The sequence below is a fragment of the Anolis carolinensis genome, unplaced genomic scaffold (genome assembly GCF_035594765.1).
Source record: "Anolis carolinensis isolate JA03-04 unplaced genomic scaffold, rAnoCar3.1.pri scaffold_14, whole genome shotgun sequence".
NCBI classification, from domain to species: domain Eukaryota; kingdom Metazoa; phylum Chordata; class Lepidosauria; order Squamata; family Dactyloidae; genus Anolis; species Anolis carolinensis.
In genome coordinates, this window is record NW_026943825.1 from 12,957,272 (window position 1) to 12,983,627 (window position 26,356).

At 42.0% G+C, this 26,356-nt stretch overlaps 1 protein-coding gene across 1 annotated transcript; it reads right to left on the bottom strand.

Annotated features, from left to right (window-relative positions):
- Window positions 1–5,839: 5,839 nt before the first annotated feature.
- On the bottom strand, window positions 5,840–17,318 carry LOC100553546 (methanethiol oxidase). The gene is made up of 12 exons (XM_003229995.4): window positions 16,815–17,318; window positions 12,004–12,060; window positions 11,785–11,897; window positions 10,563–10,748; window positions 10,202–10,322; window positions 8,799–8,981; window positions 8,418–8,596; window positions 7,866–7,944; window positions 7,547–7,668; window positions 7,295–7,387; window positions 7,070–7,188; window positions 5,840–6,447 (listed from the first exon to the last, which is right to left on the bottom strand). The coding sequence occupies exons 1-12, from the start codon at window positions 16,876–16,878 to the stop codon at window positions 6,285–6,287; spliced, it is 1,479 nt and encodes a 492-aa protein (XP_003230043.1). The 5' UTR covers window positions 16,879–17,318; the 3' UTR covers window positions 5,840–6,284.
- Between the last annotated feature and the right edge of the window lie 9,038 nt (window positions 17,319–26,356).

Sequence of the window (26,356 nt, forward strand, 5' to 3'; positions counted from 1 at the left end):
TCCCGAGAAAAGAGTCCTATGTTGCTAGTCGGGGTCAAAAAAAAGAAAAGAAAAAGTGCTAGATTAGCAGCCAGGCAGAATGTTAATTAGCTAAGTTCTCCTGGGAATTTGCAGGGAGGATCGCAGCTGCAGGAAGATGTGTTTCGCTTCTCTTTCCCTTGGGAAAGGAAGCTCTGGACACATGCTCTGCAAGAAGATGGGTCTTCCTTAAAAGTTCCCCGCACCGAGAAATCCGTGCGGAGTCAACAGATCAGCTTCAGGATTAACTTCGGTTCCAGCCTAGTGTGGACTGCGTTTTAAGTCTGCAACTCCAGTTTCCTTGCCTTGTCTTGCCTTGTCAAGTTTTCATGAACTATCTCGTCGTTTCCAGCCTTGGTTTTTGTCTCAAGTATCTAGCTTTGTCTCCAGTTCTTGCTTTGGACTTACTTTGAACCTTAGAAACACTTTGGACGTTTCCCCACTCTACGGCCTGGAAGTAGAGTGTGTTTCGGTTTTGGGATTATAACTTTGAACTCTAATATTATATATTGGACAATATATTTCTGGACTATATGTGACCTTTTCTGAAAGGTCTATTGCTGGACTACATTTTCTACTTGTTTTTATTCTACTATAATATTTCTATAATAAAGATATTAGATTGTATTTGGCCTCCGTGTTTGGTTCTTAGTGCTCCGCTGCCGGGGCGTGACACCTCACTACTTCGCGGTTCACTTTTTGCGGATTTGCCGATTTGTGGTTTTTCAATAAACTCCAAGAGACTATTATAAATCATAAAAAATTACAATTTACAGCCTAAGGAAGGGAGGAAGGTGAAGCCAAAGGGAGAGAAAAGGAGCCCAAGCAGCAACGGGATGAGAAGGGGCAATTTGTCCACACACGATTGGTTGATAAAGACTTAAAATAGTGTAAAGGTAAAGGTTTTCCCCTGACGTGACCAACTCTGGGGGTTGGTGCTTGTAAAGAGCTATGAACGACTGAGGTTCTTTCTGACTGGGGGTAATCCTTTTGGATCCCACCGCTGCCACCAATTTGTGGAGATGTGGAGGTGGAGGTTGTTTTTAATTAATTAATTATCATATATTTAACTATATCCGCTGCCACCAATATAAATATGTTTTATTTAAACGCTGCCACCAGAGGTAAAGATGTTTATAATGCGGCCACCTGATGTCAAGGGGATTATCAACTCTTGCCACCACTATTGGAATACGTAGCCACTGGCTACTTAGAGAGGACACTTTTATTTTTCTTCTTTCTTCTTGTTTATTCTTGATGTGTGTATGTATGACAGAGACTAAGATGTTTGAAGGAAAAGAACAATAACATGTTTATTGAGGCATAAACTTAATGGTTACAATAACTTTTCTTCTTGTTTGAGGCACGTTACTGAACAGTTGCAAAACTATATTGAGGTGTTCCAAACTTCCTGAAAGGTCACTTCTTTCTCCACTGCCTAAACCTGCAGTCACCCTGTGAATTACAAACACAACCTATCTGCTCCTTATCTGGAAACAGACTACCTTAAAATAAGTCACCAAACTTATTTTAAAATTGACTAAAAAATCAAACATTTGAGCCACCCTGATCCCTCAACCAGAATCAGTCTCCCGGTACCTCATAAGGGCACCGTCTCTAAAAATTAACCTTCCCTATGTTTCTCTGACCACAGACTGACTGAGTTTCCCTCCAAATTCTGCTCTGCTCTCTCTTCAGCTAACCCAGTTGGCTTCGCCCCCTTCTCCATGGCAACCAGCCTCTGAGTGCTGAGTAACTGAAATATTAACCTTTTTTAAAAACACAGTTAAACATGGCATCTGTAAATGAAAAAACACACTTCATTACAGTGCTCATCTCCATTTCTAAGCCAAAGAGCCGGCGTTGTCCGTAGACACCTCCAAGGTCATGTGGCCATTGGCATCACTGCATGGAGTGCCTTTACCTTCCCGCCGGAGCGGTACCTATTGATCTACTCACATTTGCATGTTTTCAAACTGCTAGGTTGGCAGGAGCTGGGGCTAACAGCGGGCACTCATTCCGCTCCCGGGATTTGAACCTGGGACCTTTTGGTCCGCAAGTTCAGCAGCTCAACGTTTTAACACACTTTGCCACCAGGGGCCCCTAAAATAGTGTATAAAATAGTTATAAAATAGTGTATAACTACTAAAATAATGTATAAATATTAAAATAAATACAGTGTCCCCACTTCACGGATTTTCACTTACTGCGCGTGTTCCTGGAACCTAACCCCCACGATAAGTGGGGGGACACTGTATATAACCAAAAGTCAATAACTTGCTGGATAGAGGGTGGAAGAAATCAATGTTGAACTATAGAGAAACAAAAAAATACAGGAAATATTTATTTTGAAACATATATATACTAGCTTGGGTGCCCAGTGTTGCCCATGTTATTTGAGAAATACAGTTTTTGATTATACAAAATGCATAAGGTTGTGGGTGAACTATAACTGACATCATGCCAGCTTAACCCCCTGAAACTCCATCAGTACTTAAAGTTTGTTGTGTTGGGCAAGTTTGCTCTGGTTGCAAACACCTCCAGTAGTTTGAGTCAGTCATGGGGGTTCTGTGTGCCAAGTTTGGACCAGGCCCATCATCGGTGGAGGTCACAGTTTCTCTGGTTGTGCGTGAACTACAACTCCCATAAAGGAAGGTCATTTCTGCCCAGACCTCTCCAGTAATCAAATTTCGGCATATCAGGTCTGTGTGCTAAGTTTGGTCCAGATCCATTGGTGTTTGGATTCACAGGGCTCTCTGGATGTAGGTGAACTATTGTTAATGTGGGATTTGTGTATTGGTAGTGTTTAAATGCAATTTGTGTCTTGCCTGTATTGCATACTGATTGCATCACCCAGAGTGTACTATAGTCTGGAAAGAGTTGATTGCTAAGAAGCTGTGGTGTCCTTGATGTGTGGCTGGAACTGGGGAGTGTCCAGACACAAGTGTGTGTGCATTACTGATTGCATCAGTTCTGTTCAGTTCTAAGTTGAGTCGAGTGCTGTCTGCTGAGAAGTCAAGTCCTGTGTCCATTGTCTTCAAGTCTGTTTGTCTTTATTACTGCTTACGATAAAACTTTGTATATAGTTTTACCAACGTCTCTGATGTCTCTTCGTTCTGCATTCCACTGATTCTATCCAACTACTGCTGCGCTGCAAATACTCTGACAATTGGTTATGGGCCCTTCAATTAGTTGTGTCGTCTTGGTTTCAAAAGAAGTGTGACTGATGCTGTCAGGGTATTGTGTATTGTGAAATGTTAAAATCAATCTGGGTTATTAGAAATGCCTTATGTGTTAGTTTTTTCGGCAAGGCATTTCAGCAATTATGGAGTTAATGGGAGTCTGCTATGATTGATGTATCACAGGACCAATGGGGTCAAGTTTGTTTTGACCGGGACTTTCTTTCTTGTTCCTGTGGAATGCAGAGGAGTTTCCTGAACAGAGAAGAGCAGCGTTGAGCAGTGTGCTGTGTGTGCATGAGTCGCTTCGGCAAAGAGCACTCATGGAGCAAGGACTGATTTGCTATGTTTGTATACAGAAATGTAAATAAAAGTTTATTGCCGTTGGATTTCCAACCGAACCCTCATCTGCTGGAGTGTGTTTGTCCAGTGCTGTTTTTCCACACGGGAGAAGGTCTGGAGGAGGTGAAGACCGGGATGGTGAATTTTTGGATTTCACTCTGCTACCCATCATCCCCGCTGACAGATGCGTGTGTGTATACTCGAGGTGTTGGTGAAGATTGGATTGGTCTTTTGATTTATGTTGATGATGTATGCTTGATGCTTTTATCTTTGACCTGGAAGAATGGAAAATAGCCATGGATAATGAATACAATTCCATGGTGCAGCAACGAGTATTTGATAACTACAACTTCCCACAAATCATGGTGAATTTTCCCCAAAGATTTCCAGTATTTTGTGCTTGTCATGTCGCTCCATGTGCCAAGTTTGGTCCAATTCCATCTTTGGTGGTTCAGGGTGCGCTTTGATTGCAGGTGAACTATAAATCCCAGTACTTACAACTTCCAAATGTCAAGGCCAATTCCATCCCAAATCCACCAGTATTCAAATGTGGGCATATCGGGTATGCATGCCAAGTTTGATCCATCATTGTTTGGGTTCATAGTGGGCTCCAGATGTAGGTGAACTACAACTCCTATAAATCCCTCCAAGGACCTCTAGCATTTTTTATTCATCATGAGGGTTCTGTGTGTGAAGTTAGACCCAGGTCCATCTTTGGCGAAGTTCAGAGTGCCTAGTACCTATAATCCCAGTACCTACAACGGCTATAAATCTAGATGAATTCGAAATCCCTCCAGTATGTTTTGGTAGTCATGGGTGTTCTGTGTGCCAAATGTGGTCCAGATCCATTATCGAACTACAACTTCCATGCTATTAAGTCCGTCCCCCAAATCCCTCCAGTCCATTCAGTTGCTGGGTTCCTGATTTGTTCAGACACGTGGTGATGAATGTGCTTATTTGTGGGATTTTACATTTTAAGGCATCTATTCTTTCCCTGCCTGGAGAAATACATTTGAGGGAAGAGTATACACTTAAAGAACATAAGATCAAAATTTTAATCTGCAAACTATTAAGCGGAAACCTCAACCTCTAATTATTACTCCAAGCCATTGATGAGTGATATTCGCTAACAGGGAAGTTGCAGTGCTTGAAACACAAGGCCTCCAACGAGTGACTCTGCCTTCAAGAAATCCCCGAATCCAGTATCCGGTTGAGTCTTAAAATGAGGGCTACGAACCCCACTTTTGTGACTTTTGATGCCTCTCCCCAAACAAAATACTGTATATACTCGAGTATAAGCCTAGTTTTTCAGCCCTTTTTTAAGACTGAAAAAGCCCCCCTTGGCTTATATTCGGGTGAGGGTCCTGGTTGGCTTATATTTGGGTCAGCTTATACTCGAGAATATATGGTACATTTATTATTTTTCTCCATTATTATTGGTATTATTACATTTATTATTTTTCTCGATTATTGTTGCTACTGTTACATTTATTTTACTCTATTTTTATTATTAATAATACATTTATTATTTCATTCTGATCTTATTATTATTATTACATGTATTATTTTATTATTTTTATTTTATTTATTTATCTATTTATTTAAAGCATTTTTACCCCGTCTTTCTCACCCGAGGGGACTCAAGGCGGCTTACAAAGGTCGGCAAAAATGTAATATACCTACTAGTTTAATAAACTCGTCATATTCTCTCCCCCTCCCCAATTCATTATTTTGGATATATGTGATCCTTTGAGGATGTAAGTTCTTGAAGTAGAGAAAGCATGAAAATCTAGATGTCTTATCTATTTATCATTTTCAGTTCTCTTGATAAAACAGGAACACGGAATTGTTTTTCCTCTGAGGGTGGCACTTCTTTTTGAAACAATGTTTTGGGAAGACGAAAGATACTATTACATGTATTATTTTCCTGTATTTTTTATTATTATTATTATTATTATTATTATTATTATTATTGTTACATGTATTATTTTACTCTATTACAGTAGAGTCTGACTTATCCAAGCTAAACGGGCCGGCAGAAGCTTGGATAAGTGAATATCTTGGATAATAAGGAGGGATTAAGGAAAAGCCTATTAAACATCAAATTAGGTTACGATTTTACAAATTAAGCACCAAAACTTCATGTTATACAACAAATTTGACAGAAAAAGTAGTTCAATATGCAGTAATCTTATGTTGTAACTACTGTATTTATAAATTTTCTGTCCAAATAAGAACAGCGACTGCTTTGCGGTTTAGTGTGAACTTTTGATACTGGTAGAAACAACAGATCCATTATATTGCAGTAGATTGGCTTTTATTCAGAATGCTGCAGAAATAAGCTTTTCGGCTGAAAAACGCACGTTTATTTATAACATCAGGTTTTCACTTCATCAGCATACAAAGATCTAGTTGGTTATATGTGAAAGATTTTAGAGCAAGGAGACATGTCAGCAAGCATTGAACAAAATAATATTGGATAGATCCCGATTCTTGAGTGATCCTCCCACTGATATGAAGGGAAGGAGAAGTATAAGGGAAAGAAGAGCATTGCCATGGAGACATCGGAGCTGAAAAATGGAGGATGCGGGCAGACAGAGAAAGATGGGGATATATGGTACTCGTACATATACAACATCTGTATGTCCCATGTTGACCTGTATGGCATGACTTCCAAGGGATCAAGACACAGAAATATTGGATAGACCCCAGTATGTGGAGTGCTTCCCCCGCTGATATGACATGTTATTCCCAGATATCGGAGGTGCAATCCCCACCGGGGTAGGACATGCCGTGCGCCCGAGCTGGACCGAATGGCTCATGCCCAAAATCCACCAGAAAGTTCTTGTTCACGGAAAGGCCGCCCTTCTCGGTGTCCACGTCCAGCTGGAGCATGACCGAACCGTCCCTGGAAAAGACATAATGCGGGGCGGTAGTCAAAGTTCTGTCCGAGTCATGGACACCTTACCATGAAGCTTTTGGACTTGATGTGTACAGAATGACATAATATGGGGCCAGGTAATTTCGCCATGCCGAACACAGAAGGCTCAACTGAGGTGAGCAAAGCTCTGTGCATGCGCACGAGTCCCGTCGGCCAAAATGGCCGACGGGACTCTTCTGCGCATGCGCAGAAGTTGGGGCTCCTGTGCGCAGGTCTTCTATCATTTCTGCGGATGGGGGGCTTGAGTCCCTTACCCGTGCTGCGCAAGCGAGCAACCCTCTGCGCATGCGCGGAAGGGTCCCATCGCCTATTTTGGGCGATGGGACTCTTCCGCGTGTGCGCAGCGGGTTCTGCTGCGGAAAATTTTAATAGAGGTGGCGGTGGGCGACGGCGGGGCCCCCCCCTTGTTGTGCGCCAGCGGCGGCCGCATACTTGGCCTCGCCGTTGGACCGCCTCTGTACGGGGCGGATGTCAAAGTTGTGGGCCATCAAGTTGTTTCCGACCCATGGACAACTTATCATGAGGCTTTCCGGGTTGGATGTGTACAGAAGAGGCAGAAGGAGTGCGACTCGCCCAAGGCCACTCTTACCTGATCAGATCGGGGTAAAATTGCTTGTCCCAAGGCGTGTAAAGAGAGTTGGTAACATAAAGACGTTTGCCATCCAAGCTTAGCTGCATCATATTAGGTCCTCCTTGGACCTTCCTGCCCTAAAGTGAGGAATCAATAGCCCCAGATTTAGGGAACATGTAAGTAGGATAAGGAGACAGCCTCTTCCCATTTTGATCTGTTTCCAAATCCCATCATTGACCTTACCTGGATCACAAAGGGATCGGGTTGGCAGTCCAGCTCCGGATCCTCAAGGACAGTTACGGGACCCCCTTTCTGAAGGCTTCCCCCCACAAACACCTACAGATACCAATGAGACATGGTGAGTCAAGAACTAAAAACAACACGGGTGAAGAAATTGGGAGTCTTTGGGCTGGGATTCCAGTCTTCATCATCGCCAGCCAGAGGTGATGGGATCCATCATCTGGAAAGTGTAATTAGAAAAGGTTGCAAGCTTACCTGCCCGACTAATTTGGGACAGTATGGGTCGGTGATATCATATTGCCGGACATCGCCATGCACCCAGTTGCTTAAGTAGAGGAACCGGTCGTTCAGAGAGATGACGATATAGAAGGTGATTCCTGGAAGAGGAGCAGGATCATTGAGTCACAGGAGACCCCTGGTTCAAACCCCTCCTGCCAGGCTAGAAGACACAGTCCAAGCTCTCAGGACGTTCTTCCTAACGTTTAGGTAGAATCCTGCAATTCCAATTCATTGCTCCGTATCTACTCACCTTTATAAAACTACAGAACCAACTGACAGCTTTCTTGTTACTAACCTGGCATTTCGGGGTAGATCCATCCCGATACTTTCTTGTTCGGGATTTGGATCACTTTCTCAGCCGTCCAGCATCCGTCCTACAGGGAAAACCAAATTGACGGGTGAGGTGATCAGAAAAATTGACGTCCACCCAGGGACGGTCCAACGGTGAGGCGAATTAAGCAGTCGCTTCAGGCGCAAAACATACAGGGGCGCAGTCGAGACTCCTTTTTCTGTTGATTTGTTGTAAAACATGATGTTTTGGTGCTTAATTTGTAAAATCTGAATGTAATTTGATGTTTAATAAGCTTTTCCTTAGTCCCTCCTTATTATCCAACACTTTTATTTTTCAGTGATTGGTTTGGGGGGGGGGGGGCAAAATTCTGTTCGCCTACACTTGAAAATTACCTAGGGCCGGCTCTGTGTCCACCCCACGGTTTTTCTTGGAGAGGGTTTGTCTTTACCTTGCCCTGAGGCTGAAGGGAAGAAGGGAATCTGAACCTAGGTTCTAAACACCCTGGTTCCCCACATGTAATGATCTTGCCTTAGGGCCACCCTTTCCCCTTTTCACCTCTGTCTTAAAGAAATGGTGGATGGAACTCTCCAGAAAGCCAGCCACGTAACCATGGTCTGAGTTTGGGTCGTGCAAGAAGCGGATCTCCGCTGGGTTTGTATCTTCACCCACATCGACCCTCTGGAGGAGGCGGTGGGTGGTCAAGTCCCAGACGTTGAGTTTGCTTCCGTAGCGCCCTGCGGACAAACAGGATTCGGGATTATTCCAAGTGAGGCCTGACCAAACCAGAATGGGACTGTGGCTTCCCTCAGTCTGGACGCCACACTTCTTTTGATGCAGCCTAGAATCACATTGGCTATTTTAGGTGCTGCATGAAAAATGTTGACTTGCCTTCACCTTACTAGAACCCCTAGATCCCTTTCACATGGATGTTCCCACCTTTTCTCAGATTGTCTGGTGAGAACCCAGTGATAAAGAACTTGGCCTCCCCCACTTCGCTGCTGATTAGGACGTTTTGTCGCGGCTGGAACCAGAAGTCACAATTCTGGAAGAGTCCATCTTCTGGACACCCCCAGCTCCCTTTCACTTCCCAGGTTTCTGGGTCCAGAACGAGAAGTCCACCTGGGAACAGAAAAACAGGAACCACTGGGGTCAGAAGGGAATGTGCTTGCAAAGAGCAATATTACTATTTATATCCTGATTTCATCCCAAAGTTTGGGATTCAAGGCAGGTAACCTATGCGAATCCTGGTAGATTCAGGGTCTTGTGTGTGTATGTGGTTTTCCCCTATTGTGGAGGACTATTGTGGAAGGAGGAATTTGTGGAGAACTCAGGCACGACTGAGGCTCTTTCAGGCAGGGGGAAAAACCTTTTAGATCCCACCGCTGCCACCAATTGTAAAGATGTGGAGGTGGAGGTTGTTTTTTTATTAATTAATTGTTATATATATTTTATATCCGCTGACACCACTTATTAAAGATGTTTATTTACGCTGCCACCAGAGGTAAATTATAATGCGACCACCAGATGTTAAGGGGATTATCAACTCTTGCCAGCACTATTGGAAGATTTAGCCACTGGCTACTTAGAGAGGAGACTTTTCTTCTTCTTCTTTATTCTTGATGAATATGTGTATGTATGACAGAGACTGAGATGTTTGAAGGAATAATAATATTTATTTAGGCACAAGCTTGATGATTACAGTAACTTCTTTAAAGGCACTTAGATAATGGTTGCAAAGCTATGTTGAGGTGTTCCAAACTTCTTAAAACGTCAGTTCTTTCTCCATTAACATACTATCTTAAAATAAGTCACCAAACTTATTTTATCCCTGATCCCCTAACTCAGGTACAGCCTTCCCTGAGCTTCAACAGAGCTCAGACTACCTAAAATAAGTCACCAAACTTATTTTAGAATTGACTCAAATAAGCTCTTGAGCCTCCCTGATTCTCTCAACTGAGAATCAGACTTCCCTGTACCTTATCAGGGCACAGACTACCTAAAATAAGTCTCCAAACTTAATTTAGAATTGACTCAAATCCCACATTTTGAGCCACCGTGATCCTCCAACTGAGAATCAGACCTCCCTGTGGTTCACTGACCACAGACTGACTGACTTGAGTTTCCCTCCAAATTCTGCTCTCTCTTCAGCTAACCCAGTTGGCTCCACCCCCTTCTCCATGGCAACCAACTTCTGAGTGCTGAGTAACTGAAATATTAACCCTTTTAAAACACAGTTAGACATGGCATCTGTAAATAAAAAATCTCACTTCTTTACAGTGGTTTTCCCCTATTGTGGAGGACTGATTGTCTTCCCAAATGGGCATCTACACCTCCAGTACCTCTTGCATTGCCCAATGCATCTCCAAGGGCGCAGACCAGAACTTCCCCGCTGCTCAAGCAACGCGAGGAGTGCAAGAAACTCAGGTTGGTTTTCTTGATTATTTCACTGGGTTCGATGATCTGGTGAGGTGTTGGAAAGAGAGGGAAAAGGTCATTTCATAATTCCGTCCTTTTCGGTAAGATCTTGTGTTCATCTTCTATATTGCATTAATGCAGTTTGATACAAATTTGATTGCCTTGACTCAATATTATGGAATATACACGTGCTGGTGCCTCATCTAACTCCAACTACCAGAACTGACAAAAACAGAAGAGATACAAGACTGCAATCTGGGAAACCTGTGTGATTCCTTGACCTACTTTGCGCAAGCTGGGAGCACACAAGTCGGAGCCCGTGTCCACCACGTAAATGCGCCCGGAGGCTAGACACGGTAGGACGAGGCAGTTGCGCTTGATGCTAGTGTCCCCGAAGAATCTACTGGAGGCATTCCAGCCCGAGTGATGAAGTTCGTCATCCAGGTAAGGCATGCGCAAGCGGTGGATGACCTGTCAGGAAGACGAGGAGGACATGGTGTTTGAAAATCAGACAGGGAAGGGCCAGAGAAGGACTGAAGACAGACTGGGAAATCTAACCTGTTAAATATATGGACAAGGATGGTTTTGTTAATGTGGGATTTGTGTATTGGTAGTGTTTAAATGAAATTTGTGTCTTGCCTGTATTGCATACTGATTGCATCATCCAGAGTGTACTATAGTCTGGAAAGAGTTCATTGCTAAGAAGCTGTAATGACCTTGATGTGTGGCTGGAACTGGGGAGTGTCCAGACACAAGTGTGTGTATGCATTACTGATTGCATCAGTTCTGTTCAGTTCTGAGTTGTGTTGAGTACTGTCTGCCTAGAGTCCTGTGTTCGTCCATTGTCTGCAAGTCTGTTTGTCTTGATTATTACTGCTTACAGTAAAACTTGTATATAGTTTTACCAAAGTCTCTGGATGTCTCTTCGTTCTGCGTTCCACTGACTCCATCCAACTACTGCTGATCTGCAAATACTCTGACAGGTTTAGGCTTAGATTTTTGGATATGTTTCATTTGGGAGGTTGCCCAGGTGCTCCATGTCAATGCCACTCCTATGAAAGAAGCCATTTCTCACCCACCCCAGCCTTATTAAGCACAGAAATGGACTGTTGCTGGATAACTCTGTCAAATCCGGAAGAAAGGACTTTGCTCCTTGTCTCTGAGTTAATTTGCACCTAATCTTTTTCTGAGATCTGCTTCTTGACATTCTTGTCTTCTCCTGCGACATTATCACGCTAGGGCATTTTTCTGCTACCAATAGAATTCTGGGAAATGCAGTTTAGGGCAAAACCTTTTGAATTCTCAGATAAAGAAGTCCTCACTCTGTATGTTAGGAAAAGCAAGGAACGAAAGAAAGATGAGAGGAAAGAATCACAAAGACGGCCTTCCCAAAGAGAGTTGTGAGATTCTGGCCATGGAAATATTGGGAGATATTCCATCCCAGATGTGGAGATGGGAAAAGGCAATGTCAGATCTATAGGCTAGTTTGCTATAAAATAGAATTTACCTTGCAATAACACGGCGATTCTGGATCCACGTCCACCGTCGCCAAATAGTCAGGTTGCCGGGCATCGGTTCCGGTTAAAACACATTGTACGTACATCAGCTTTTCTCTGGGGCCTGCGGAAACAAAGTCTAGTATCAGGATCTTAACGACAATGGTATATTTTGTTGGATATGAGCAGGTGGAACCTGATTCTGGGTAGGAAATATCGGTCCAACTTACCTCTCATGGCATCCAATGGAGAATCGTAGCCAGTTCCATAGTATGACTGATGTCTCCCTGTACATTTGGGAAAAAAACAAAAGATCAAGATCTGGTTTATTGTTGTATGTCAGCCTGTGGTTCCCACTGTAATGCCTAAACTTGAAGTTCATGAAGGGAATGAGTCTTTAGTTGAGAGGCGTGAGCAGCTGGAATTGCTATAATATAATCTATATATATAAAAGAGTGATGGCATCACGGCGACCCACAAAACAACAAAACTACAGGCCCCCCAACCTCGAAATTTGACAACACAACCCATCATCCACGCCTCTAGGTTGATACAACAAAAAGAAAAGCAAAATAAAGTCCTAATACAGGGAGAGGAATAATAGTTTTTATCCAATTGCTGCCAGTTTGAAGGCTAAGCTCCGCCCACTTGGTCTCCTAGCAGCCTACTCAGCCCAGGGGACAGGCACAGTTAGGCCTCACTTAGGCCTCTACCACAGATTATCAGATTTGAACTGGATTATATGGCAGTGTAGACTCAAGGCCCTTCCACACAGCTATATAACCCATTTAGAATCTTATATTATCTGCTTTGAACTGGATTATCTTGACTCCACACTGCCATATAATCCACTTCAGTGTGCATACTAAACATAAAGACAACCATACAACAGACATTCAATACCACCACTACCTCAAAAATTTCTCACCAACGCCACATGACAACGCCACAGCAACGCGTGGCCGGGCACAGCTAGTAATATAATATAATATAATAATCTATATATATAAAAGGGTAATGGAATCACGGCACCGGACAAAACAACTAAACTAAATGCCCCACAACCTCAAAAATTGACAGCACAATCTCTCATCTACGCCTCTACGTTCATACAACAAAAATAAAAGAAAAATAAAGTCTTAGCCGTAGTAACGCGTGGCCGGGCACAGCTAGTATAATATAATATAATTGCTATAATATAATATAATATAATATAATATAATATAATATAATATAATTAGCTAGAATGAGATGAGAGGCCGGGGAAGGAAGGCCTTTCACCGAGTTCTGATAGCGACTTGGATGCTGTTGATTTAGGTGTTAGTGAGAACTTAACCTTGAATCGAAGTCAGTTTTACAGAAGAGATAGGAAAGTCTGTGAAAGACTCAGGCGATCTGCTCGTTTACAACAGAAAAGAGATAATTATACAGTAGAGTCTCACTTATCCAATATAAACGGGCCGGCAGAATGTTGGATAAGTGAATATGTTGGATAATAAGGAGGCATTAAGGAAAAGCCTATTAAACATCAAATTAGGTTATGATTTTACAAATTAAGCGCCAAAACATCATGTTATACAACAAATTTGGCAGAAAAAGTAGTTCAATACGCAGTAATACTATGTAGTAATTACTGTATTTATGAATTTAGCACCAAAGTAGCACAATATATTGAAAACATTGACTACAAAAATGTGTTGGATAATCCAGAATGTTGGATAAGCGAGTGTTGGATAAGTGAGACTCTACTATAATGAGCTACCTTCCTTCAAGGGCAAAAGGAATGCATTTCTCAGGATTTGGGATTAAGAGCCTTTTATTGATTGATTTCGTTTTCGTTTTCCAGTCGAGGCAATTTTCTCTTAACCTCCAGTGTTCCTGCTTTTCAGCGCTCTGTGTTTTCATGGATATGTCCTAGTTCCAGATGTCCCTTGGAATTTAATGTGTGGTTTTTGAATTACTTTATCCAAGTCATGCCTATGAATTTGTTTTACTTTGTTTCTCGTTTTTGCCTGCCTTGTTCTATGGAAGTTTCTACAGATTTGATGATGAGTTTTTACTGAAACGTTTAAGACAATCTTATGGACTAACTATTGGATTATACTTTATATTACTTTTCCTGCTTTGCTATATATCCACAATAAACTGCTTGCTGGTGTGCTGTTACAGTCAAAGGAATTTCTGCCTTGGAGTGTGCCATTTATTCACATAGATGAAAGGAGCACCTGGATTATGAGTGGTGTTCATTATTTACTGTCCTGATTTTAGAGTATTTTAATACTGGTAGCCACTGGGATTGCTCCCTGGGAGGAGCCTATGGCCTCTTCCAGCAGGAAAATAACAGGGTGGCGTAGCCAACAAGGAAGCTACGTCTCCTGTCATTCTCCCCAAGGGGAGGGCAGAGAAAGAAAGAGACATATATTTATCTACCCATCTAACAATGTTTAAGCTCAGAGGCAATCTTTAGAATTCTGCGGTTTACATCAGGGCATGGATTGTTTATCACAAGGACAGTAATATGTTCCGTGTTCCAGAGTCGCCAAACCAAACAATGTCCATATCTGCATAGACAATGGTACCGCCACAAATATTGCCTACCTGCAAGAATTGCGAAATCTCATATATCATTATTTATTTATTTATTGGCGGCATTTTTATCCCGCCCTTCTCACCACGAAGGGGACTCAGAGCGGCATACAAGTTATATGTATATACAATATACTGTATTACTAGCATAGCACAATATTAGTATTATATGTTACTATATTGTACTATACCAATAATAATAATAACATACAAAGGGTCAGAAAAATTCTCAAAAGCAAGCTCAATGGAGGCAACACCATCAAAGCCATAAACACCTGGGCCATACCTGCCATAAGATATACTGCTGGCATCATAAACTGGACACAAGTGAAACTGGACAATTTGGACAGAAAAACAAGAAAACTCATGACCATTCATCATTCACTGCACCCTCGTAGTGATGTTGACCGGCTATATCTGCCTAGAAGATCAGGGGGCAGAGGACTCTTACAAGTAAAACAAGCAGTCAAAGAAGAAGAACATGCCCTGGCAGAATATGGAAAGCAAAGTGAAGAACCTGCTTTGATTGAAGTCAAAAATCAGAAACTCCTCAAAGCACAGCAGACAAAAAACCAGTACAAGAAAACCGCACTACAAACTAGAGCTGACAGCTGGCACAACAAAACATTGCATGGAAAGTTCTTTGACAAAATTGAAGGAAAAGCTGATAAGGAGAAGACCTTGCTATGGCTCACGAATGGGACCCTGAAGAAGGAGACAGAAGGCCTGATCCTTGCAGCCCAGGAGCAAGCCATCAGAACAAATGCAATTAAGGCCAAGATCGAAAAATCAGCTGATGACCCAAAATGCAGACTGTGCAAGGAAACTGACGAAACCATGGATCATATCCTCAGCTGCTGTAAGAAAATTGCACAGACAGACTACAAACAGAGGCACAACCATGTGGCCCAAATGATTCATTGGAACTTATGCCTCAAGTACCACCTCCCAGCAGGAAAGAACTGGTGGGGTCACAAACCTGCAAAAGTATTGGAAAATGAACACGCAAAGATACTGTGGGACTTCCGAATCCAGACTGACAAAGTTCTGGAACACAACACACCAGACATCACAGTTGTGGAAAAGGAAAAGGTTTAGATCATTGATGTTGCCATCCCAGGTGAAAAACAACAGGAAAAACTCAGCCACTATCAGGACCTCAAGATTGAACTGCAAAGACTCTGGCAGAAACCAGTGGAGGTGGTCCCAGCGGTGATCGGCACATTGGGTGCCGTGCCAAATGATCTCAGCCGGCACTTGGAAACAATAGACATTGACAAAATTACGATCTGCCAACTGCAAAAGGCCACCCGACTGGGATCTGCACGCATCATCCGAAAATACATCACACAGTCCTGGACACTTGGGAAGTGTTCGACTTGTGATTTTGTGATACGAAATCCAGCATATCTATCTTGTTTGCTGTGTCATAATAAAATAATAATAATAATAATAATAATAATAATAATAATAATAATAATAATAATAGATTTTTAAAATCCTGCCTCTATCTCCCCGAAGGGAATTGGGGTGGCTCACATGGGAACAAGTCCAACAACAGAAGTTAAAACACTATACTGCAATATTATTAGTCATATTACATGTAATATATAATATACCATTATTATATTGTATTATTATTTGTATTATATCGTATTACATTATAATATTATTATCAATATTATATGAAATCTACTCTTTCTCTATCCTTTCTTTCCCATTGAATCAGACTTGTACAATGCTAAGGCTTCCCCGTCTGCACAGGGTTCCGTACTTCGCGCTTTAACAGCACAACCGTTCAATGCTAAGGCTTCCCCGTCTGCGCAGAGTTCCATACTTTGCACTTTAACAACACAACTGTTCAATGCTAAGGCTTCTCCGTCTGCGCAGGGTTCCATACTTCGCACTTTAACAACACAACCGTTCAATGCTAAGGCTTCCCCGTCTGCGCAGGGTTCCATACTTCGCAGTTCAACAACACAACCATTCAATGCTAAGGCTTCCCCGTCTGCGCAGAGTTCCATACTTTGCACTTTAACAACACAACCATTCAATGCTAAGGCTTCTCCGTCTGCGCAGGGTTCCATACTTCGCACTTTAACAACACAACCAGGCCTGTAGCGAGGGGGAGGGGGGTTAGGGGTTCAACCCCCCCCCCCCAAATTTTTCAAGTTATTAAAAAAATCTCGTTTACTCATGAATTTTAACTGGTTAACCAAATCCCCATGCTAAGTCTATGAGATGCAAAACATTATCTCAAGCAGATATAGACAGGTTTGTAGCGGTGAGTGGTATGTGCTAGGGGTTCAAACCCCCCCCCCCCCCCGAAATTTTCAAAACCCCTCCCGAATTTTTTTTCTGGCTACGGCCCTGAACACAACCATTCAATGCTAAGGCTTCCCCATCTGTGCAGAGTTCCATATTTGTCCCGAATGGAGACGGCTGGATGTCTTACCTTTATATGGGTTCCTCTGGTCTGGATGTTTTACATCCAAGGCTTTGGTCTGGATCTTAGACATCTCCTTTGCGATCTCAATTTGTCTGACAGTGAGCAGTGTCTCTCCGCTCCCTAAGGCAACCTATATATGTGCAGAGGATATCTCCATCTTTATATATAACGCATCTAAGCAGTCAGGAGGAAGGCGTCTGGAAAAACTCATTAAGGAAGCGCCTGACTCTGGGTGATTAAAACAGGGAGCAATTTCAGCAGTTTTTTCATTATGGCCCTAACCTGCTTCATTCAATTAATTTCTGGGAGCATACCCATAAAATCTTAGAATCATAGAGTTGGAAAAGACCTCATGGGCCATCCGGTCCAACCCATTCTGCCGAGAAGCAGGAAATCGCATTCAAAGCACCCCCGACAGATGGCCATCCAGCCTCTGCTTAAAAGCCTCCAAAGAAGGAGCCTCCGCCACAGTCCGCAGCAGAGAGTTCCACTGCTGAACATCTCTCACTGTGAGGAAGTTCTTCCTGATGTTCAGGTGGAATCTCCTTTCCTGTAGTTCGAAGCCCTTGTTCCATTGTGTCCTAGTCTGCAGGGCAGCAGAAAACAAGCTTGCTCCCTCCTCCCTAGGACTTCCCGTCACATATTTATACATGGCTATCATGTCTCCTCTCAGCCTTCTCTTTTGCAGGCTAAACATGCCCAGCTTTTTCAGCCACTCCTCATAGGGCTTGTTCTCCAGATCCTTGATCATTTTAGTCACCCTCCTCTGGACGCTTTCCAGCTGAGAATCAACATCTCCTTTCAATTGCAGTGCCCAGAATTGGACAGAGTGTGATTCCAAGTAAAGTGGACTGACCAAGGCATAATAGAATAGAGCAGGGGTCCCCAAACTACGGCCCGGGGGCCCCATGCGGCCCATTGAAGCATTTATCCGGCCCCCACGGCACAAAGGCTGAAGGGGGTTGGGCTAAATGGCCCAAGGGGTCTCTTCCTACTCTTTATTATTATTATTATTATTATTATTATTATTATTATTATTATTAATCACGTTTTATTGATTAGCCCATTGGCCGTATCAAAACAATTCTCAGCTGTGTTGCTTTGAATAGGAAAAGGGCTGTTTTGTGTGTTATTTTAGGATTCTGGCCGGCCAACAAAAATGAAGTTTTAATATGTGGGCCCCAGCGTGTTTTGTGAATAATGTATGGCCCGAGGCATTGGTCTCTCACTTTCTTATACAATTCACAGCTGAACAGTACATGTACGATATCCTCCACCTCTGATGCTCCACAAATACAAAATATAATCATCATCATCATCATCATCATGACACAGTCCTAGACACTTGGGAAGTGTTCGACTTGTGATTTTGTGATACGAAATCCAGCATATCTATCTTGTTTGCTGTGTCATACAATGTTGTTGTGTCAATAATAATAATAATAATAATAATAATAATAATAATAATAATTTATTTATTTATTTATTTTATTTACAGTATTTATATTCCGCCCTTCTCACCCCGAAGGGGACTCAGGGCGGATTACAATGAACACATATATGGCAAACATTCAATGCCAATAGACAAACAACATTCAGTTTTTAGACAGACACAGAGGCTTTTTTTTAACATCTTTCCAGCTTCACGATTTCCGGCCACAGGGGGAGCTGTTGCTTCACCGTCCATTGGTGGCTGTTCTTCCTCTTCTTTTCCTCGTGAGCAGTTTTATGGTGTTGTAGATCAGTTAAATTAGCCTCCCGCATAAAGCGTCCCTAAATTTCCCTATTATTATTATTATTATTATTATTATTATTATTATTATTATTATTATTATTATTTATTAACATTATTATTTATTAACATTTATTAACATTTATTATTATTATTATGACACAGCAAACAAGATAGATATGCTGGATTTCGTTTCACACAATCACAAGTTGAACACTTCCCAAGTGTCTAGGACTGTGTGATGTATTTTCGGATGATGCGCGCAGATCCCAGTCGGGTGGCCTTTTGCAGTTGGCAGATTGTGATTTTGTCAATGTCCATTGTTTCCAAATGCCGGCTGAGATCTTTTGGCACGGGACCCAGTGTGCCCATCACCACTGGGACCACCTGCACTGGTTTCTGCCAGAGTCTTTAAAGTTCAATCTTGAGGTCCTGATAGCGGCTGAGTTTTTCCTGTTGTTTTTCCTCAATGCGACTGTCACCTGGGATGGCAACATCAATGATCCAAACCTTTTTCTTTTCCACAACTGTGATGTCTGGTGTGTTGTGTTCCAGAACTTTGTCAATCTGGATTCGGAAGTCCCACAGTATCTTTGCGTGCTCATTTTCCAATACTTTTGCAGTTTTGTGATCCCACCAGTTCTTTGCTGCTGGGAGGTGGTACTTGAGGCATAAGTTCCAATGAATCATTTGGGCCACATAGTTGTGCCTCTGTTTGTAGTCTGTCTGTGCGATTTTCTTACAGCAGCTGAGGATATGGTCCATGGTTTCGCCAGTTTCCTTGCACAGTCTGCATTTTGGGTCATCAGCTGATTTTTTGATCTTGGCCTGAATTGCCTTTGTCCTGATGTCTTGCTCCTGGGCTGCAAGGATCAGGCCTTCTGTCTCCTTCTTCAGGGTCCCATTCGTGAGCCAGAGCCAGGTCTTCTATTATTATTATTATTATTATTATTATTATTAATTGCATTTGTCCTGATGTCTTGCTCCTGGACTGCAAGGATCAGGCCTTCTGTCTCCTTCTTCAGGGTCCCATTCGTGAGCCAGAGCCAGGTCTTCTCCTTATCAGCTTTTCCTTCAATTTTGTCAAGGAACTTTCCATGCAAAGTTTTGTTGTGCCATCTGTCAGCTCTAGTGTGTAGTGCGGTTTTCTTGTACTGATTCTTTGTCTGCTGTGCTTTGAGGAGTTTCTGATTTTTGACTTCAATCAAAGCAGGTTCTTCACTTTGCTTTACATCTTCTGCCAGGGCATGTTCTTCTTCTTTGACTGCTTGTTTTCCTTGTAAGAGTCCTCTGCCCCCTGATCTTCTAGGCAGATATAGCCGGTCAACATCACTGCGAGGATGCAGTGAATGATGAATGGTCATGAGTTTTCTTGTTTTTCTGTCCAAATTGTCCAGTTCCACCTGTGTCCAGTTTATGATGCCAGCGGTATATCTTATGACAGGTATGGCCCAGGTGTTTATGACCTTGATGGTGTTGCCTCCATTGAGCTTGCTTTTGAGAATTTTTCTGACCCTTTGTGTGTATTCTTTGCTGACCACAGTCTTCACATGTTCATGCTTGATGTTGTCCAGCTGTAATATGCCCAGATATTTATAGGCCTCTGGCTGGTGACACTTTATTGTTTGGCCATTAGGCATATTTATGCCCTCACTTTCCATGATTTTTCCTTTCTTCAATGCCACTGTTGAACATTTGTCCAAACCAAACTCCATGCTGATATCAGTGCTAAAAATCCGTACAGTGTTAGAGACTGGATTTCAGTTTCCGTTTTTCCGTACAGCTTCAGGTCACCCATGTACATTATTATTATTATTATTATTATTATTATTATTAGTCTTCCGCCCTATCTCGGCAAGGGGACTCAGGGTGGATTCCAACATAAAATAGCAAGCATTCAATGCCTCCGTAAACAAACAAATACTGACATAAAATCCCAGAGAAATCCTGCATATAAAATAACATTAAAGCCTAACATCAAATTAAAGCCTAACATCAGTAAATTAAACCTAACATATATAACCCGGTGGCACTGTGGGGTAAACCCCTGAGCTGCTGAACTTGCTGACGGAAAAGTTGGTGGTTTGAATCCGGGGAGTGGGGTGAGCTCCCGCTGTTTGCCCCAGCTTCTGCCAATCTAGCAGTTCGAAAACATGCCAATGTGAGTAGATCAATAGGTACTTCTCCGGCGGGAAGGTAAGGGCGCTCCATGCAGTCATGACCTTGGAGGTGTCTATGGACAACGCCGGCTCTTCGGCTTAGAAATGGAGATGAGCACCAACCCCCAGAGTCAGACACGACTGGACTTAACGTCAGAGGAAAACCTTACTTAGTGATCCTTTGTTATCTGAGTATGATGGCCTTCCAAGTGTAGTGTCTTGGTGGTGGATACTTAGGTGACTGTAGAGCCCTATTCTTGACCCGCATGTTCTTCCGCAGGGAGGACATCGATTTCCAGGTGGAAGACATTCCCGGTTAGGGTTGACTTGACGCACCTTCCTCTTGGCACGTTTCTCCCTTTCGCCCTCCATTCATGCCTCTTCAAATTCCACAGCACTGCAGGTCACAGCTGAACTCCGGTTAGAGCCCTCAAGGGCCAGGGATGAAATGCCCTTGAGCCATCCCAACTGCCATTGCCTTGGCCTCGGAGGGAGCTCCGTGCCCAACTGAGCTTTGAGATTATCTTGTTCTGAGATTTGTTCCTCATAAATCTTAGGTGGTGCCACCCACATGATTCAGGCGTCGGTTTCGCTGCATTTCTTTTAAGAGGGTGCCTGTGGCAAAGCTAATCCTATGACAGAAGTCATTTTCACCCAACCCAGAGTTATTAAGCACACAAAAGAACCTCGGGCAGAGAACCCGGACAAGTTCTTTGTCATTAAAACAGATATCATGTTACTTTTATCAAGAGATAAAAGTGAGATATCGATGATAATAAATGCCCTTTTGGCCTCGTAAATTCCAGTCACTCAACCAGTTTATGTGGCCAAAAGAGGATTACATAATTACATTGACTAAAGTAGAACTCTTTACCATAACACTAGGAAGAAATGCTGAGCCCAGTATCACAAGGAACCGAGCTCCGATGGGAATTTGCTTATTTCATTCGTCTCAATCAGAGGTCCTCAAACTTTTTAAGTGGAGGGCCGGTTAATGGTCTCTCAGATGTTGAGGGGCCAAATTATCATTTGGAAAAAAAAAAACAAATTCCTATGCACACTGCACATGCCTTATTTGTAGTGCAAAAACACCCAACAACATTTATTTATTTGTTTATTTACTACATTTATACCCCAACCTCTCTCACCCCGAAGGGGACTCAGAGTGGCTTACAAGTTTTATGTACATACAATATATTATATTATTAGCAGAGCACAATATCAGCATTATATCTATATATATAAAAGGGTAATGAAATTTCGGCCTAGGACAAAACAACAAAACTACACATCCCAGAAACACTAAACTTGGCAGCACAACCCCTCATCCATGCCTCTACGTTCATACAATAAAAAGAAAAGAAAAATAAAGTCCTAATTAGAGGGAGAGGAATAATTGTTTTTATCCAATTGCTGCCAGTTAGAAGGCTAAGCTCCGCCCACTTGGTCTCCTAGCAACCTACTCAGCCCACCCAGCCTCTCAATAATAATAATAATAATAATAATAATAATAATAATAATAATAATAATAATAATACAATCCTAAGGTTAGCAGATACCCCTAAGGATCATCCAGTTCAACTTCCTTATATCATGAAGGAGGACACAATCCAACCACTCCTGACAGATGGCCATCCAGCATCAACAAGTTCTCATCAACACCACCAGACAACGCCACAGCAACGCGTGGCTGGGCTAAGCTAGTATTACTATAATATAATAATAATAATAACTTTATTTTTATACCCTGCCCCATCTCCCCAAGGGGACTCGGGGCAGCTTACATGGGGCTAAGCCCAGGCAACAAACAATATAAAACTCAGCAATAAAAAACAAATCATAAACAAATAAAATCACATATACCAATAAACAATAAACACACTCTGATAAAAACCTGGGTTGGCTCCTAAAAAGGGTAGTGGGCCAGAAAAGTTTTATACAGTACAGAATAGGAAAGAGGTATACATGTAATATATAATATATAATTAATATTATTATATTATACAATATTATTACATTGTATTATTATTATTATTATTAGCCACCCTGAGTCCCCTATTGGGTGAGAAGCGCAGGATAGAAATACTGTAATAAACAAATATTGTATTGTATTGTATTACATTATAGTATTATTATCAATATTATATGTATACACAATATATTATTACCATAGCACAATATTAGTAAATGAAAGAACAATACAATATTTTAAAATAAAAACAGTTTTAACCAACAGAAACCTATCAGGATTTCCATGGAAATGTGGGCCTGCTTCTGGCCAATGAGATAGTCAGGTTCAGTAGGATTGTTGTTGTTGTTGTGTGCTTTCAAGTCACTTCAGACTTTGGGTGAGCCTAAGTCTAAAACTGAGGGCGGGGGCCAGGTAAATGATCTTGGAGGGCCGCATCCGGCCCCCGGGCCTTAGTTTGGGGACCTACTAAGCAAAGCATTAGTCTGGTGAAGTGGTTTGGTGCTGGGACTCTGGAGGCCTGGGTTCGAATCCCCACTCGGCCATGGAAAAGTCTTGGAAGCATTACAAAAGTCACTCTCTCATCAGTCTCAGAGGGAGGCACATTTGGCCAGGAAAACCTTGCAATAGGGTTGCTATTGAAGTACCATGACAGCAACAGATACCAGAAATTAAAAGGAGATTTTAGCTGGATGGCATACAAGATAAGCTTTCCATAAAAAGGTGTATGTATGTATGTATGTGTGTGTGTGTGTTAGACTGGATGGCTCATGAGGTCTCTTCCAACTCAATGATTCTATGATTCTGTGTGTGTGTGTGTATGTGTATATGTATGTATGCATATGTATATACTAGCTGTGCCTGGCCACGCGTTGCTGTGGCAAAGTGGTGGTAGTATTGGTTAAAAATTGTTGTGTAATTTTTATTTGACGTTATTTGCATTTTTTTATTAATTTTATTGTAAGCTATATTTTTATTTATTATATTTTATTATTTTCTTGTATTATTTTTAGTTATTTTCTGTTATTATAGTATTTTATTGTATCAATTTTTTAGTGTTTTTTATTATTTTTTATTGGGTTGCTAGGAGACCAAGTTGGAGGAGCTTAGCCTTCTAACTGGCAGCAATTGGATAAAAGTAATTATTCCTCTCTCTCTAATTAGGACTTTATTTTTCTTTTCTTTTTGTTGTATCAACCTAGAGCCATGAATGATGGGTTGTGTTGTCAAATTTCGAGGTTGGGGGGCCTGTAGTTTTGTTGTTTTGTGGGTCGCCATGATGCCATCACTCTTTTATATATATAGATGTATATGTGTGTGTGTAAATGTATATATGTGTGTGTGTGTGTGTATGTATGTGTGTGTGTGTGTGTGTGTGTGTGTGTGTGTGTGTGTATATATATATATATATATATATATATATATATTCATTCCCAGGAGCCCCGGTGGCAAAGTGCGTTAAAGCACTGAGCTGGAGACCGAAAGGTCCCAGGTTCAAATCCCGGGAGCAGAGTGAGCGCCCGCTGTTAGCCCCAGCTCCTGCCAACCTAGCAGTTCGAAAACATGCCAATGTGAGTAGGTCAATAGGTACCGCTCTGGCGGGAAAGTAAGGGCGCTCCATGCAGTCATGCCAGCCACATGGCCTTGGAGGTGCCTACGGACAATGCCGGCTCTTCGGCTTAGAAATGGAGATGAGCACCAACCCCCAGCGTCAGACACGACTGGACTTAATGTCTTTACCTTATATATATTCCCAGTCATTGTGATTTTACTACAAAGGCTTTTTCATGGTTTGATGGATCTAGACCAGCGTTTCTCAACCTGGGGGAGGTCACACGCTATCAGAAGGGTCGCCAAAGACCATCAGAAAACACCTATTTCTGATGGTCTTAGGAACTCCTTTGGCAGAAAAGGCTGAAGATCTCTCCGCCTGTCCATCTTTTCCTTTTTGGAAACAGCAACTACAACTCCCGAACGACAAAATCAATCCCCACCCCCACCTGTATTCAAATTTCGGCATATCAGGTATTTGTGCAAAATTTGGTCCAGATCCATCGCTGTTTGGGTTCACAGTGCTCTCCAGATGTAGGTGAACTACATCTCCCCTAAATCACTGTCAATTCTCCCAGATCCCTGCAGTATTTTCTCTTGGTCATGTGGGAAGTTTGGCCCAATTCTATCGTTGGTGAGGTTCAGAGTGCTCTTTGATTGTAGGCAGACTATAAATCTCATGAACTACAACTCCCAGATGTCAAGGTCTATTTTCCCCAATGCTCACATTTGGGAATATTGAGTATTCATGCCAAATTTTGTCCAGATCAAACATTGTATGGAACTTGGAAAACTATGACTCCCAGAACTGCACAGCATGGAGACAAGTTTGATCCAGAGCCATAAAATCATGGATGAGCCATAAAATCATGGATGAGCCCACCATTGCAAGAGGATTGCCTTGTAGACTTTGTGAGGTAGGCCTTCTCAGAGCTGGAGAAGGGAGGAAGCAGGACACCCAGAGAACGAAGGGGATATGCGCGAGTAGTGTGTATACAACAATTGTATGTCTCATGTTGACCTTTTACAACAAGGAGTGTTGGAAAATGGAAATCTCCATAACCATAAAAGTCACAACCTTTTGAAAAATGATGCCATAACATATTAGGGTTATTAACCTTTTGGGAAAATGGCATTCATGCAAGGCAATGTGGCTTCAGAGTTGTGTGTTTTCCGGGCTGTCTAGCCATGTTCCAGAAGCATTCTCTCCTGATGATTTGCCCACATCTATGGCAGGCATCCTCAGAGGTTGTGAGGTACAGTAGAGTCTCACTTATCCAAGCTAAACGGGTCGGCAGAAGCTTGGATAAGCGAATAACTTGGATAATAAGGAGAGATTAAGGAAAAGCCTATTAAACATCAAATTAGGTTATGATTTTACAAGTTAAACACCAAAACTTCATGTTATACAACAAATTTGACAGAAAAAGGAGTTCAGTACACAGTAATGTTATGTTGTAATTACTGTATTTACGAATTTAGCACCAAAATATCACAATATATTGAAAACATTGACTACAAAAATGGCTTGGATTATCCAGAGGCTTGGATAAGAGAGGCTTGGATAAGTGAGACTCTACTGTACATGAGGATGCCTGCCATAGATGTGGTCGAAACGTCAGGCGAGAATACTTCTTGAACATGGCTATACAGCCCAGAAAATACACAACAACTCTGTGATCCCCATGTGGCTTCCGTTATTAGCCTGAACCATATGCCAATGCACAAAACATACATACCGTGTGTGTGTGTGTGTGTGTGTGTGTGTGTGTATGTATGTGTATGTATGTGTGTGTGTATATATATATATATATATATATATATATATATACACACACACACACACACACACACACACACACACACACACACACTAGCTGTGCCCGGCCACGCGTTGCTGTGGCTAGGACTTAATTTTTCTTTTCTTTTTGTTGTATGAACATAGAGGCGTGGACGAGAGGTTGTGCTGTCAATTTTCAAGGTTGTGGGGTGTTTAGTTTAGTTGTTTTATCTGGTGACGTGATTCCATTACCCTTTTATATATATATATAGATATATACTGGAGAGTCTCGCTTATTCAACGTTCTGGATTATCCAACGCATTTTTGTAGTCAATGTTTTCAATACATCATGATAT